Genomic DNA, 17,833 nt, shown 5'->3' with positions numbered 1-17,833 from the left:
TTTAGATCGTTTAGGTTCGCGAATTTGGACGAAGCCCGCGAAGGAAAGATACACTATGAATTTGGCTTCGTTCCAGAAACGTGTATTTAATGGATGATTCCATCGAAAGTGTTGCACCATATTTTTTGGAAATAACAAAAACATATTCGGTTTTTCATAGATTTAATTATTTAGTGATGTAATTAATTTTTGTTTTATTAATAAACCTCTATCTTATTATTGTATGATAAATGATATTTTATATGTAAAAAGAAGATAAGTATTATAAAAAAAGTAATTACTTTTTCATTGATTCTTCGAACATATACAATAACAAGCGGGCATGCATTTAAGCACTTCCTTATTATTCATTCGTTATTTTTAGTGGGCATCAAATAGATCCATTCCAAACTTATAGTCTAAATATTGTTCTCCTGATTCAACACATAATAATTGAGATTTCCGTCCACATTTCCTCCTACTGTTTCAAGGTTGGCAGCAGCATCTACTCTTCAATATTTACTATCTATATATTTAATGCGTGAAGCAAAAACTTTGTACCCATTTTTACGATAACTGCGAGGATGGAGGACTATAAAATTTCCCACACTTGTAGTGAATATATAGAGGAGGAGTGCAGAATGTTTTTTCTTTTAATTATGCATAAAAATACATTAAATCAATAAAAAAAACATTACATACACTACCATGTATTTGACACACACACGCATTTATTTAGTCTTTTGTTTATTGTTAAGGTCTGTGGTCAAATTGAGAATAGATTAATATTGTTTGTCTTTAATATTATTTGTCTATAGTGTAGCCTTGGCGAAATCTGTGATTATAGAAATGTGACAATAGAATCATAATAATGTTCAAACTATTAATTTGAATTAATTATGGTCGAGTTTCGATCACTGGGCGACTAGGTACTAGTAATATTAATTACTTTATTTTTGGCTTTATTAGTCTTGTGATTCGTAATCCCAGCAGCACATTAAAATATTACGGTAATCATGTTGTGTTGTTCACGGGATGCCATGTGCGTTGTTAATGACTATGCTAATAATAGCATGGGATAAGTCATACAGGGTCACCTGTTCTCCAAGTATTATCGGATTCTCTGTACCTCGGGAACCAGTGGCTGATACACATACCCATTGGCGGATTAAAGATCCAGAGCGTCCTAGGCAATCACTTTATCGGCGCCCCTGTACCGGCCATAAATAGCCATCATAATACTATAAATTTGAACTAGTTGTTTTTGCAATTACGATGACGTTGTATCATCAAACCCTAGACTTTAGTAGACCAGGATCCTTGTAGGTACTTACGCTAATGTGCGAATGAAATATGACGTTATAACTGTGAAGAAATCAAGAGGGACGACAGAACGAACATCGAAATTCATGTCTCCTCTTTGCTCTGGGAAATAGGCCAAATAGGAATAATCGATTATAGATCAGCATTTAGTTCTTAATCGTCGATATGTTATTTTCTTTATTTACTTAAAAATTCGGAACTCGCGCGCCCCTTGTAACTACACGCCCCTAGGCACGTGCCTAGTTCGCCTTACGGATAATCCGCCTCTGCACATACCTATTTATATACGATAAAATCTATGAATGTATAAATATAAAGACAATGAGCTAACAAACCTGTGTACGAACTCACAACCCTCGAACCAGCAGTCAGGGGCGTTAATTAGGTACGGCAAAAACAGAGACCGGAAAGTTGCGAGAAAAAACAAATGACACATGAATTTAGATCGCGCTTAATTTTCATCGGGCTTGTAGCAGTTCACCAAAAACTTGAAGATACATTACTAAAAAATACAACATAATTATACTTAATCTATACATATGTATGACAATAAGGTTTTACAGTCATTTGTCTCCAATTTACGTCACTTTATGACAAATATATCGGGATGCCGTTTAGAATTGACGTCAGCTAGCTATCACGCGACAGATCGGTGTATACGTATGAACTGGTTAACCTGCGGAGTCACGGCTGGCTTGCGAAGACACAGATAAGTTAAGGATTCAAGTAGTTTTGTCAGTTAGGTGACGCAGGGCACAAGTTCCTCCTCAAGATGTATGTATTCAAAATAAAATACAGTTTAAATTTGCATATGACTGTACTACTGCAGTTTTTTTTCCCCACATAATCGTTGGTAGCCTAAGAGGCTAATCCAGCTACGCCCGGACGGGTAGGTGAGCTCACAGGCTCAACCTAAGAGAATTGCAAACACTAGCCCTAGCAAGAGCAGTGTTTCGCTGAATCTACCACCGGAACTATGGCTATAACTAAATAGCTATAACTAAAAGCTGGGCTAGAGTTAAAAGCGCCGAGAGTGGATCCGGGGGATCCGACAAGACACGTTTTGGGCGACAGCGGCTTTGCTTTGCCTTGTCGCCTGTGTCGGATATGTTTACTGCAGTGTGGCGCAGGCTTAGAATAGGACCAGTCTATTTCCCGTTGTGGGGGTCGTCCGGCGTTAGAGAGATCCACCACAAAATGGGTGGCAGCATTCTCAGAGTATTATCCCAGGGAAATATAGTACTTAGGTACATTGGTGTTGGTAGCACCCCGCGGAAAGGTCGGTAAAAAACGGCTCCAGCGTTATACTGTAAAAGTTAATAACATCGATTCGTCTAATGGAAACGTCTCGAGAGATGCCCAAATGCTGGAGGTCACGGCTTTGACATCACTGGATTCAGACGCGGTGCGGGGGCGGAACGAATGTTTCTAAAAGGGTAGCGGGATGAATTTATTGTACTGCATTGACTGAGAGGGATAAGTGGAAATGAAGACGAAGAATTCTGTTTAGATTAGGATTACTTACTGGTGGTAGGACGTCTTGTGAGTCCGCACGGGTCACAATCCTGCCTATTTCTGCCGTGAAGCAGTAATGCGTTTCGGTTTGAAGGGTGGGTCAGCCGTTATACTCTACTGAGACTTTAGAACTTATATCTCAAGGTAGGTGGCGGCACTTACGTTGTAGATGTCTATGGGCTCTGGTAGCCACTTAACATCAAGTGAGCCGTGAGCTCGTCCACCCATCTAAGTAATAAATAAAAAGATTAAAAGATTTTCATATGTCAGTGTAAAATCAACACAGCGTATGTGACTAAGCGAACAGACATTTTAATATAGACTTCTGAATGTAGTGGCGTACAGGTCGTGATGTTGCTTTGTACTTAATCACTTAACATCGGGTAGGCCTATAATTAGTTGGTAAATGTATTCTATCTTGTATGTTTTCTATCTTGAGTACAGAGAATAGTATTACGCACATTGATTCACGGCAGTTAATAAACACACACAAAAACTTACAGAAATTTGCAATTGCATTATGATTAAAGTAATGGTTAAGAATATGCAATTGTTTTTTCCACATAGTGTCTGGGAGATCAGCGACATGGAAAAGATCTAAATGTTTCTTTAGATCGATGTACGTTTCTTTGTTTTATTGCTCCGATGGGTTGACGAGATTCACCGCAGAAATAGGCAAGATGATGGTACCAACCCGTGCGGACTCACAAGCGGTCCTACCACCAGTAATTACGCACATGAAATGAATATGAAACAAATGTGACAGAGGCGTGTTGTAAATTCATATTTTTAGTTTAAAACAATGTTGGTGGTGTTTTGAATTTTGCGATCGCGTGAAACCGCTAAAAGCGTCATTGAGGAGTTTCATTCACGAGTCGGCGGTAAACAGAGCTGGCCTCGGCATTGCGGCGGATCGATATCGGCCTGCGAATGTCAAGTTGAGGGGCGCAGGCCTTGGCGGCGGCGAGGGAGGCAGGCCCGCTGACGTCATACGCCCACGCCACCCCCGGGACCGCGGTGGATGGAGCGATGCGGGAAAACGCCGGTTTATCGACTACGAGATACGGAGGATGTGTTTTGATGGTTTTTTTGTTGTATCTTCAGCAGCGCACGTCTCGTTGGCTGATATCAGTTTTTTTTTCCTACCTACGTTGAGAGCCTTGAGAGGCTATTTCAGCGTAACCTTAACTAGTAGGTGGGCTCACGGGGCTCAAACCTGACGACGAAAGAGCAGTGCTTCGCAGAATCTACCACCGGATTGGAAACGCGACCCACTGAGAAGATCCGGTGAGAAACTCACTGGGCTGTGTCTGAGGGTTAATTTACTCGTCGAGCCCTTCGTCGCAAGCGACGGGTTCGACGAGAACGATGACCGGTGCTTGAAGTACCTAAAAGCACCTATAGTGGATCGGGAGGATCCGAAATTACGTATTTGAGGCGACGTCGACTGCCTTCCATTCTGTCCGCAGGATCGGGAATGAAGTTACCGGCGGCCACGATGAGAGGGTTCTCGTGTCGTGCCGCTTTGTCGAAGTGGTGATATGAGGATGACGTTTGTAGCCGACAGCTATTTATACTAAAAGTCTCATGTACTTTTTTATTGGGAATTACCATTTATATTTCATTCGTACGAAACAGATTTGTATAAAATTTATGGTAATTGGTAATTTATAATTTAAAAGAACCGGGTAATTTAACTTATCTAGATTTAACTTATCTATTCTCTTTATCCCCCGCAAACGTAAGATATTTCTTTTATGCCTGACTTACAAATTTAACGCGAGTGAATCGGAGAGGTAATCATGAATATTTCAATCAATAACATACACATTATAGATTTATTTTCAATTTTTATATGGTAACCTAAAATAATTCCCCAATTACAACTTGCCTGACATTAGTTGACCAAAAAACCAAAAAATCCTGGTAATAAATGTCCCACTAGACTCGATTGATCCCTTTGTCTGAACCTTGCGCCTTTCCTAGATGATATGTCCTTGTCATTAACTAATTAGCTATTCATAATATTATATACACAACTGCGTACAGTTTAAAATTTACCGATAAACATCAAATAGCATGTTTACTGGCAGAAAAACTTATTGATCGCCCTTTTTTATTTATATATTTAAAACATATAATTTAGTAAGCGTCATGCTTCAAGGTGGGCGGGTGGCGTCTTATAGGACCATAAACTCGTCTTCTCTTAGCCTAATTTAGGGTACCTAACCTTTGAGACCGAAGTTCAAAGATCTGGTCGGACCAGATACGCTCTACTCTCAACGCTTCAGTCCACGTTGCTATCCACACAGTCGAGGATAGGCAGGAGTGGCGCAGGATAATCCAGGAGAACGTTATTAGAGGAGGCCACGATCTTCAGCATTGAGGTTTGATCGACGCAAAGAGGCGGAACAATGTCTTTCGACGTAAAAATACTACATGAGAAAATGACTCGTTTTTTTCTCTCTCATACACAAAAAATTGTTAGATACTTTATAACAATAATAATATTTAAAAAAGACATAGTTGAATAGCAAACGGAACTAAAAAATAATTTCATCCTTTTGATCCTCTTGATACTGGTCAGGTTTGATATTAGAGCGGAGTTATTTGATTGCGTGCGTGAAAATTATCAAGTTATTTGGACATGTTGAAATCGGCGAAAATTACGTCAAAAAGTCCGTTCTATACATACGTATCAAACTAATAAAAGCATTTAAAAAAAAAGCATAGCCATTCTATATTTAAATTTTAAAATAACGTTTTATTTATAAGTATAAGTAAGACGAGAGATAGTATTTAAATCAATCAAAACAGAGGGTTTCACTAATGTTTTTTATTACGACGGAAAAACATAAGAATGAAAAGCAAAAAGTAGCCTATTCATAATTTTTCTTGAACGAAACATTTTTCAGCATCCAGAATTGTTATTTTAGAGATTCAAGACGTTCTCGGAACTCAGAGCGTGGAGGACGGCAGTACCTACAATCTCTCAGTTCCTAACTACGCAATATTTCACGAAACTCTTTTATTTTTAAAGTTAACGACGAAGCGATCTTCAAAATAGCATTTTAGTACGTACAGAATCGTGGTGGCCGTATGCAAGTCGTAGCTTATTAAATTGACGTTTGACAAGTTCTAAAAGTCAATTCCCGGTTTCCCGCCAAAATTAAATTTACGAAATAATAGTTGGATGCAAACTTAAGCACGTAGTCGTTAATTATGGTAAATTTTATCGATGTATTTCGTGAAAAATAAACATAATCATCAGGACCGTCGCTGTCAGTGACAAAAACAAAAGGTATTATCTATAATCTATCTATATCTATATATATATAAATGAATTGCTGTTCGTTAGTCTCGCTAAAACTCAAAAACGGCTGGACCGATTTGGTTAATTTTGGTCTTGAATTATTGGTGGAAGTCCAGAGAAAGTTCAAAAGGTAGATAAATATGAAAATCGGACGTCGGACGGATTCCTTTTGTTTGTTTTAAGTTTATTTTATACAAAAGTTTAGGTCTTTTATTTATCGATTGAGGCACTGCGAAGTCTGCCGGGTCAGCTAGTAAAAAATATAAATCAGTGGCTACACGATAAATCCTAAGTTGTTTGATTGGCGAAATCCTGTGTCGTAGGTCGTTTTTAACTTGGACCATCCGTCGCGGCGTCGGAGGGCGAGCGCTATCGACCGGGGTTGGGCATGAATGGCGCGCTTACGTCACCAGCCGCGCGAGGGTGCCCCGGGAAGGTAGCCTTGAACTTGCACCATCGATCGCGAACAACCCTGCACTTCAACTGCTGCAGACGTAAATAAACCCGACCGACGCACCGGTGTCGGTTTGAATGAACATGTCGTGTTAAATTATTTTGCCGCGTTTTTTTATTTTGTCACTAGCTTGCTCTGTTTGTTAATTTCGTTATATCTGTCTTGTGAAGACAGATAGTTTTAATTTATTAATGTGTTTAGATAAAATTATCCGGTATTCAATTTATTTATTTCTTATTATATCTTAAAATTTTGAAAAATAGACACACGCAATATTCAAATAAATTATATATTTTACATCGTAAAAACAATAACATGTTTTTTTTTTCATTATTATTTCAAACGAAACACCGCTTTTTATAAACACTATAAATTAAGCTATCTTGTTAGATTCCGAGACGACTTGTGAGCTACGTACCCACCATTACACACCTGTCGTGTTAAATTACTGAACGTATTAATATTTAGTATAGGATAAAAAATAAATTAAAATGTGTGTCATGTCCTCTGTAGGTACACCAGCCTACGTCCAATAATAATGCTAAATTATTGGAATAGAATTGAGATACGTACTATGCGATTCAAGCGGTCTTATTCTATAGTCGATATATTCCTAGTGAAGCGGATAGATATCATAGAACCTAAGATATTTCTATGTGTACGTAAATGAATAGGATTAGCTGTGTTGAACGAAAATGGGCTCAGCTGTTTAAAACTAATGAACTATATGCCAATTTTATGATTAGCGGAAGTATTGATCTTCTGTGTCCGGCTATTTTTGATATTTCAAATTGTACTAATTTCGTCTGTAGTCGAACCTATTAGGGATATTAAGAGCGGGTGTGTCATATTTCTCTGGTAACGCTAGCTAATGTCAGGGGTTAGCATCGATCGGCGCGATGATCTGTGACGGGCGCGCGGGCGGCTAGAGGTGAACACTAGATTCATTACAGCTTACATAGTACAGTTCATTTTTTTAAGGAATTTTATGACCTGATAACTAAGACTTTTAGGTCAAGACTTATTTTAATTTTAATGAAAACTTTTTTATATGAAATGAAAACGAAATGAAATGAAATGTGATGAGATGATATTATGGGATGAAATGTAATCTCAGTAAAATGGTGATCATTTACTGAGACTTTTCAGTGGGCTTTTTGGAGGATCCCGAGAAGTTACGTTCAGTGGCTTTGTTTCATTTTTCCACATTTGTACACTTTCACAGATACTAAACAGTTACTAAATCACCGCTATTAAACATTTAAACCTGAAGAAACACTAAATAGACAAAATAAAACAAATCACACAACTTCACTACTCGTATTCCCGCCAAAAAGTCTAGTGCAGTTCAGAGGCCATCTAGATTTAAAAAAAACTGTCATCATAATTTAAAAAATTAAATTTAAATGTCAAAGAAGCGTGTGTAGCCGTTATGAAGGTTAAAGTAAAACTTTGAGTGAATAATTAGGGATAATATTTTATAACAATGATTTATGTTTAGAGGTTATTTTATCCAGCCAGCTATTCGCAGTTATTATTTGTAAAACAAAAACAAATTTTTGTTTCAACCACATCTCTGGAGCGTTATGTTTGATTTGTAGACGGGATCTAGTTTTGTCGATTTTGTTGGCCACGGCAATCCTCTTACGTTTTTGTACTTGCCAACGAAAAATGTTGTGTGGGAGCAGGTGAAGTTTCATTTAGTAAAAATAATCCTAGAACATTCCATAATGTCAACGGCTATTTATTTTAGAATGCGTGCAACGTCACGTCGTTACAAAAGCGGATAGTTTCCATAATTCGTCATTTCATTAGCGCGTGACGTCATACGCGTCTACACGACAACCGCCATAGCGTCACGATAAGATAAGGAAAACAAAAATATATGCTTTCGCATTTTAGGGCTGTCATTGTGGCTTTATCATGACGATGGACATGACGATGCACTAGCAAATTTTACCTCATCATTCTCCTGCCACCTGGGGTCGGCGCAAAATGTTTTCTCCTTTCATACTCCTCTATCACCATATTTTCTTCGCTGACTCCCCTCTTTACACATATCATCTTTCACTCAATATTTGTTACATTAGACAGATTCTAATCGCGAGTTTGAAATTTAATTTTATTTATATGCATTTTAACAATGAGGTAATTCCATAAAAATATTTTGTCATCGCATTAGAAAAAACATAGATAGGTTTGCTTGCAAATTCGAAATTTAAATTAATTTATAATACGTGAAGCAAAAACTTTGTATCCCTTTTTACGAAAATTGCGCTGACGGAGAATATGAAATTTTCCACACTTATAGAGAATATAGAGAAGAAGTGCACAATGCTAAAAATTTTTTTAAATAATGCATAAAAAATACATTAAATCAATAAAGAAAACATTACACACACTACATACCATGTATTTGACGCACACACGCATGCATACTATTTATTGTCAAACTTTTGTTCTTGACGTCTGTTGTCAAATTGAGAATAGAATATTGTTTGTCTTTGTTAATATTTTTATAGTGTAGTCTTGGCGAAATTTGTGATTATAGAAGTATAAAATACAATCATAATAGTGTACAAACTTACAATTCCAATTGATTATAGTCGAATTTCGACTACTGCGGGACCTCTAGTTTAAATTAATCAACAAAAAGTTTATTACCGCTTCCGAAATTATCGCGCTGTCAGAAGCCACAAAAATATTAATATTTGTATTTTAAAGAATACCAATGGAAGACCGATCTACACATAAAAATAAGTATGTTAATGTTTTTTCGAATTATGTCGATAAAAAATTATCGACTACGACGATTACGTCGCAATGGCCTAGGAAAATAAGCGTGCCGATAAAAAATGTAGGGACGTATGAGTTGTCACGTAGACATTGCCACAGAAGTCGACGCTGTCTGAGGCCGTGCACAGTGCAGCCCTTTGCATAAAACCCGGAAAATTGCCAAAAAACTTACGTCTCCATGTTTTAGCACAATTTCGTTTTATCTGTGGTCAGGTGTGATTTTTATATACTCTGCGTTAATATTTCGCATTTTTTCGATTCAGTTTCAATGTGATGCCTGTAATTTGTAATTTTATTAATGTGTCGGTGGCACTATCTATAGTACTGAATAATATACGTTTTTAAATAGTTTTGATGAGAATGGCTTGTGTCACTATTTTTGTTTGTCTGACTGTTTAATTTGTCACATCAGTCCATTAGTCCAAATTGGTCCTTTATAATTAACAAAACGACAATTTCGGGCTTGAGATGAATTGATAATGTGACAAACATAAACATTGAACTTCCAGTACAAACAAACCTGTTATCAATAGGCTGATAACTAACGCGGTTTTAAAGTGTGTTCTGATAAAGAATTATCTTGGTTTCTTATGAATAAAAGAGGAATTTGCTGGTGAATTGTAGCTATTACGTGCAGTTTTTTTTATCAATACTTTTGTTTTGTTTGAGACTGGGCGATGAGCTCACGGACCACCTGTAGTAGTTACCGAAGTCTATGGACATCACGTGAGACACGAGATCGAATTTTCAATTGAAATAACAGTTATAAGCACTACTACTCCTCAAATTGGATACATTTTTTGTTATTTTGTCTGCTTCAGATTAGAAATACATGGTGGTAAATACTCGTGTATTACCAGGACATATTTTCTTCATAAAGAACCGCAGTATCGCCGAAGCCTTTACTATTTTGGAGGGCTTAACGACGTAGGGAAGATCTTCCACCGAGCGGCTGATATTGCTCGGTAGACCGACGGTCTGAATGTTATTGTTCGGAACTTGTATATATGCAAGCTTACTTTGAAAATGTCGTAAGCGTAATTCAGGCATCTGTCAAATATCTTGCGTTTATATGATAGCTACCCGTCACACTATCTTATAAAAATATGTATTACAAGTAAATTGTACTCTGTTGTCGCATTAAGATTGTAGTTACGATAAAATTGGTGTGCAAGTCACCGGCTCATATTTGACATTTGTATTGAGATAATTTTGATAGCGATTTTTCTAGAACCGTGAAGAAGGATTGTCTTGGGTTTTCGAGAGTCGGAGATTTGGTTACTGGTTTCATGTTACTACGGAAACTGCAAAGCATTTCTAAATGTTATAAAAACGTACAATAGTAATTACAATAATTTTACATGTTACAAACATAATTAAAACTACCATTATGCCATCAAATGGCTTAATCTTGTATTTTTTTTTATTTTAATAATTTCGATATTTCGAATACTAACTACGTAAAGAACCTAGAGCTCCTAGAATTTTTTTTTGTGTTACACATAGATCATTGCAAATGAAAAGAACTCTCAAAGTATTTCGCTTAAATTTCATTGTCTCTTAAAAGTATTATTCGGTCTTTGGACATCGAGCATTATAACCTCTGGAGGTATACGCACGCGTCTTTCTGGAATGAATCGAACAAGATTCGATCCACGATTCAGAGACCAATTTAAAACGTCTCTAAACGATTAGGTACAAAGCCAGTTCAAAGGAATTTGTAGGATTTTATACTGATGGTAGGACCTCTTGTGAGTCCGCACAGGTAGGTACCACCACCGCGCCTATTTCTGCCTTGAAGCAGTAATGCGTTTCGGCTTGAAGGGTGGGGCAGCCGTTGTAACTATACTGAGATCTTAGAACTTATATCTCAAGGTGGGTGGCGCATTTAAGTTGTAGATGTCTATGGGCTCCAGTAACCACTTAACACCAGGTGGGCTGTGAGCTCGTCCAGCCAACTAAGCAATAAAAAAAAGATTCCTTGTACGACAACTTATTCTTAGTTCGCGTGACCAGTTATGTAAGATATGTGTAACTATACTGAAACCATAGAACTCAAATCTCAAGCTGGGTGGCGGCATTTACGTTGTAGATGCCTATGGGCTCCGGTAACCACTTAACACTGCGTGTGAGCTCATCCATCTTACAAAGCAATAAAGAAAAATAAAAAACATTGCTTGCCTGTACTGACAGTCTGTACGCTATATAGGCCGGAAATGCGTTTAAAATACAAAGGAGTTTTTAACCTAGTGTGCCAAAAAAAAAAAAAAACGCGTTTGTCAATGTCAAACGATAAATACAGCATATTAAAATATGTAGGTATTATTCAATCGCGTCTGGAAAAAGTCAGTTTACCGCAAATTTACATTCGTTATTTACGTTTTTCGTTATCGTTATCAGCTAATCATTGGTTTTCGGACGTTTTTTTTTTTTCCGTATCACGTGCTTGTATCAATTGACGCCCATTTGTATTAACGGATGTAGGACGTGTCACGCGTGACGGGCGTGATGGAAAACTTGCTCGGTGTGAACGTGCAACACTATCCGAATTGGGGCCGGTGTTGGAGTGTTTGCGCGATGATCGGATTATTATCAGCCCAGTATTGAATTTGTGTCTTGTAATGTAATGTAATGTAATTGCGATGAGTCGTAAAAACGCATGATGTTGTTGAGTACGGTCATGGAAATAGCTTTTTTAATTATTATTTTGTTTGTTACGAAAAGATAACACAAGTTTTTTAAATTGAGAGAAAACGTTTATTCAGGTATACGATCGACCGAGATTTGGTAGAATTATCGGGTAACTTATTTATATTGACTAAACTTTTCATAGACTTTTCGTATTAATGGAAGAACAGACATTTTGGAGTATTGCCCCACCCCTAGAGGCTCTCAGAGCGATTAATGACATCTGAGGACCTTTGCTTCTTTATGATTCCAACGACTCATTACCATACTTACTCAGCTCTCCGTCCAATGCCTGCCTACACTACCTATGACCTATAACATTATTTTTCAAACAAACAGCGTAACTTATTAATAGTTAACAAACTATGTTTGGTTAAGTAACTCTATTTGTCACAGATAAGGCAATTACATTCGTTATCTGTAGCCAAATAGACAACGCACGCGTCTGTAGCGTGATCGGTGAGTAAATAAATATTGTGACGTTTTATGAAAGGACCGTCCGTCGCCTAATAAGCAAGTCGTCCGGTGTACTCGCAAACGTGCTACTGATTATCTCATTCCTTGGTTCGATTATCGGGTATCAATCTTTTTTAATTGGTTACAAATTGCAAATTGTTATCGAGCAACACTTCCGGCCTTACATAATTAATTATTTACGAACTTAGGAAATATATAGAACTTATTATTGTCTTATAATATAATTAGTAATTTCATAATCAAGTAAATAGTTCATTCATATTTCTTTATACTTATAATATTTTATTGGCGCCTTCGGCTTGACAGCTTCCGGCGCAATAAACCTTACGGCGCAATAAGCCTTAATGCTATTTATGTTACATAATTCGATATTATTAAATAATAATTGTACGTAAATAATCAGCAGAATAATTAAGATGAACAATGTTTAATATTACCTACTAAGTTTGTATTTAAATAGGTCAAGATGATTGTATAAATACCGGCGGTTAGCATATCTCTATTGCATTCGTATTCTACCCACCGTAACGTGTACTAAAGAGAATATAATATTTCGTGTGGATGTAAATTGTCTCAATTGTCGCCGCCACCCTGAGGATCCGTTTATACTTCAGAAGTGGGATTATGCCAGGCCCATACATTGACGGATTTGAGACCGCTGAGAAACACAGGCGATACAAAATGCGACGTGTCACCCAAACCGATGCGGAGGTTATTCCAACGTTCCGGCCGGATGAAAAATCTAGCAACGTCAAGGGATGGCTGCACAAGATCGACCAGTTGGAACACGTGTATGGATGGGACAACAAAGACCGCCAGTTCATCATGCAGATGTCTTCGTGGGTCGGCTAGAGAATGTGCGATACACCGCAACTATACTACACATCTGCGACTGGCTACCACATGGAGAAGAGAAGGTGCTGTTGCTCCAGTTGCAAGAGGGACCGACTTACAACCGAAGAAATGTTACGCCTGCCGAAGAGAAGGTCGCGCTGCGAGGTGTGCCATCGCCCGGGACACACGTCGGCCAGCTGATGGTATGCGGCCAGCTCTTCACACCCAAAAGTGAGTAATGTCTTATTTACAACATACAGCATATGCATAGATTTGCACAAAAAGATAGTGTTAATTAATGGCTCTAGTCTCATTGCATACACAGACACGGGCAGCAAATTAAATATTTTGTGTGGCATATGCTGATAAGTTAAAAAATTAAAGATTAAGTCTTCCGTGGTTACAATGAAAGGTTTTGGAGGCGCATACCCGTCGACCTCTTTAGGAACGTGAATGTTCATATAGACAACATTATTGTGGCTTTGTGGAAATAACGAATTACGACATCGCTGATATAGATTTAATAATCTGAGAATCATGATAAATCAACCTAATATCAATATCACAAAATTCTGTTAAATTCGTGGGTAGTAGTGATATTTTAATAGTACTCTTAGTGAGATAACATTACATCACAGACTTGTCGAATGTATTTAGGACACAGCTGTATAATACCACAGTAAAGTGCTGCTTTGGTACAAGTTTATCTCAATATTAACACTAATGAAACATTTCTTGTGAATTCTATATATTTTGAGCTGGGCTGTATGTCCTATTTTGGGTGGACTTGTAAGGTCGAAGGATTGCTTTTTAAAAAATAATTAATATCTGAGACAAAATCATTGAATGGAAATATAATTGATTAATAAGCACGCGTGGAAATTATAACACAAAATCAAACTACTTCAGGATAGAGGCTGCATAAGTTATAAATAAAATCTGTGTGATGTACAACTGATGAAATCTGTGTGATCTACAACTGATGAAATCTGTGTGATCTACAACTGATGAAATCTGTGTGATCTACAACTGATGAAATCTGTGTGATCTACAACTGATGAAATCTGTGTGATCTACAACTGATGAAATCTGTGTGATCTACAACTGATGAAATCTGTGTGATCTACAACTGATGAAATCTGTGTGATCTACAACTGATGAAATCTGTGTGATCTACAACTGATGAAATCTGTGTGATCTACAACTGATGAAATCTGTGTGATCTACAACTGATGAAATCTGTGTGATCTACAACTGATGAAATCTGTGTGATCTACAACTGATGAAATCTGTGTGATCTACAACTGATGAAATCTGTGTGATCTACAACTGATGAAATCTGTGTGATCTACAACTGATGAAATCTGTGTGATCTACAACTGATGAAATCTGTGTGATCTACAACTGATGAAATCTGTGTGATCTACAACTGATGAAATCTGTGTGATCTACAACTGATGAAATCTGTGTGATCTACAACTGATGAAATCTGTGTGATCTACAACTGATGAAATCTGTGTGATCTACAACTGATGAAATCTGTGTGATCTACAACTGATGAAATCTGTGTGATCTACAACTGATGAAATCTGTGTGATGCACAACTGATGAAATCTGTGTGATGCACAACTGATGAAATCTGTGTGATGCACAACTGATGAAATCTGTGTGATGCACAACTGATGAAATCTGTGTGATGCACAACTGATGAAATCTGTGTGATGCACAACTGATGAAATCTGTGTGATGCACAACTGATGAAATCTGTGTGATGCACAACTGATGAAATCTGTGTGATGCACAACTGATGAAATCTGTGTGATCTACAACTGATGAAATCTGTGTGATCTACAACTGATGAAATCTGTGTGATCTACAACTGATGAAATCTGTGTGATCTACAACTGATGAAATCTGTGTGATCTACAACTGATGAAATCTGTGTGATCTACAACTGATGAAATCTGTGTGATCTACAACTGATGAAATCTGTGTGATCTACAACTGATGAAATCTGTGTGATCTACAACTGATGAAATCTGTGTGATCTACAACTGATGAAATCTGTGTGATCTACAACTGATGAAATCTGTGTGATCTACAACTGATGAAATCTGTGTGATCTACAACTGATGAAATCTGTGTGATCTACAACTGATGAAATCTGTGTGATCTACAACTGATGAAATCTGTGTGATCTACAACTGATGAAATCTGTGTGATGCACAACTGATGAAATCTGTGTGATGCACAACTGATGAAATCTGTGTGATGCACAACTGATGAAATCTGTGTGATGCACAACTGATGAAATCTGTGTGATGCACAACTGATGAAATCTGTGTGATGCACAACTGATGAAATCTGTGTGATGCACAACTGATGAAATCTGTGTGATGCACAACTGATGAAATCTGTGTGATGCACAACTGATGAAATCTGTGTGATGCACAACTGATGAAATCTGTGTGATGCACAACTGATGAAATCTGTGTGATGCACAACTGATGAAATCTGTGTGATGCACAAATGAAATCTGTGTGATGCACAACTGATGAAATCTGTGTGATGCACAACAAACAAAAGGTGTGTGATGCACAACAAACAAAAGGTGTGTGATGCACAACAAACAAAAGGTGTGTGATGCACAACAAACAAAAGGTGTGTGATGCACAACAAACAAAAGGTGTGTGATGCACAACAAACAAAAGGTGTGTTATGCACAACAAACAAAAGGTGTGTTATGCACAACAAACAAAAGGTGTGTTATGCACAACAAACAAAAGGTGTGTTATGCACAACAAACAAAAGGTGTGTTATGCACAACAAACAAAAGGTGTGTTATGCACAACAAACAAAAGGTGTGTTATGCACAACAAACAAAAGGTGTGTTATGTACAACAAACAAAAGGTGTGTGAATTAGATAATACAAGATATAATTACTGCTTAAACATGAAAATTTCAGGTGCCAAACACCAGCGACAAAGCAGGCGCCAATAGCAGCGCTGATCGCCGTGGGACACGGCATACACAGGATGGCCGAATGTTATCGAGCAACACTTCCGGCCTCACATAATTAATTATTTACGAACTTAGGAAATATATAGAACTTATTATTGTCTTATAATATAATTAGTAATTTCATAATCAAGTAAATAGTTCATTCATATTTCTTTATACTTATAATATTTTATTGGCGCCTTCGGCTTGACAGCTTCCGGCGCAATAAACCTTACGGCGCAATAAGCCTTAATGCTATTTATGTTACATAATTCGATATTATTAAATAATAATTGTACGTAAATAATCAGCAGAATAATTAAGATGAACAATGTTTAATATTACCTACTAAGTTTGTATTTAAATAGGTCAAGATGATTGTATAAATACCGGCGGTTAGCATATCTCTATTGCATTCGTATTCTACCCACCGTAACGTGTACTAAAGAGAATATAATATTTCGTGTGGATGTAAATTGTCTCAATTGTCGCCGCCACCCTGAGGATCCGTTTATAAAATAGGTAGGTACGTTAGCACGAACGACTTATTGAAGTAAAATTAAATTTCGTCAAATTTTACTTTTTTTTTTGGCAGAAAGTGGAATTGTGAATATGGGTAGGTTCCATTAATCAGTCTATTTCTACGAAGCAGTCACGCCTTCCGGTTTCAATGATGGAACAGAAGTGATGTAAACCAATCGAGATTTCCGTATCATGTTTCAAGGTCGATAATGGCATTCTTGTGATGACGCTCACAGGTACCTGTAACTACTTGACTCCAGAGGATATGTGAGATCGTTCTTGAAAAGAAAAACTTACCAAGTGGATAACAGCTTTCATTTTAGGTATATCAAATCTTAATTACTGGTGGTAGGACGTCTTGGGAGTCCGCACGGGTAAGTACCACCACCCTGCCTATTTCTGTCGTGAAGCAGTAATGCGTTTCAGTTTCAAGGCTGGGGCAGCCTTTGTACCGTTACAACTGAGACCTTACACCTCATGTCTCGAGGTGGGTGGCGGCATTTACGTTGTAGATGTCTATGGGCTCCAGTTACCATTTAACACCAAGTGGGCCGTAAGCTCGTCCACGCATCTAAGCTATAAAAAATAATAACATTGAAAACGTAAAAATAGTGATAATAATCATGTTTTTAATGCGATAGTAAACCTATATTATGTTTATCTAATTAATACAATGTAAATGTATTTAGATATTTACAAATGTTGTCCGTTTTATCACGATTAACAATAAATAACAAAAATTACACGTATATAAGTACTTTCTGTAAAATATGTATTTGTAGCTGTTGGAAGTTATGGATAGGCTAATCGTGAATAATGAAAAATACGATCAGCTTACATTTAATGAAGCATATAGGATATGCATGATTTATTGAAAAGGATTACGTTTTGAGAAAAGTCTTTGCGCCCGAGAGAGTCGTCAATAACTGAT

General features: G+C 37.3%; 1 protein-coding gene across 1 annotated transcript; it reads left to right on the top strand.

Annotated features, from left to right (window-relative positions):
- Positions 1-12,718: 12,718 nt before the first annotated feature.
- LOC149503071 (uncharacterized) lies at positions 12,719-16,895 on the top strand. The gene is made up of 2 exons (XM_089740384.1): positions 12,719-13,610; positions 16,346-16,895. The coding sequence occupies exons 1-2, from the start codon at positions 13,304-13,306 to the stop codon at positions 16,378-16,380; spliced, it is 342 nt and encodes a 113-aa protein (XP_089596510.1). The 5' UTR covers positions 12,719-13,303; the 3' UTR covers positions 16,381-16,895.
- Positions 16,896-17,833: the final 938 nt, after the last annotated feature.

This window comes from Bombyx mandarina, chromosome 04 (assembly GCF_030267445.1).
Source record: "Bombyx mandarina strain Sakado chromosome 04, ASM3026744v2".
NCBI lineage: Eukaryota > Metazoa > Arthropoda > Insecta > Lepidoptera > Bombycidae > Bombyx > Bombyx mandarina.
Note: the sequence above shows the minus strand (reverse complement) of the source record. Positions and strands in the feature narration are given on the sequence as shown.

What these genes read in the sequence shown, in the direction of transcription:
- LOC149503071 (XM_089740384.1), top strand. Translation starts at nt 13,304, where the DNA reads ATGGCTGCACAAGATCGACCAGTTGGAACACGTGTATGGATGGGACAA. An exon ending in CCAGCTCTTCACACCCAAAA is followed by an intron (nt 13,611 to 16,345) that starts GTGAGTAATGTC and finishes TGAAAATTTCAG; the next exon opens with GTGCCAAACACCAGCGACAA.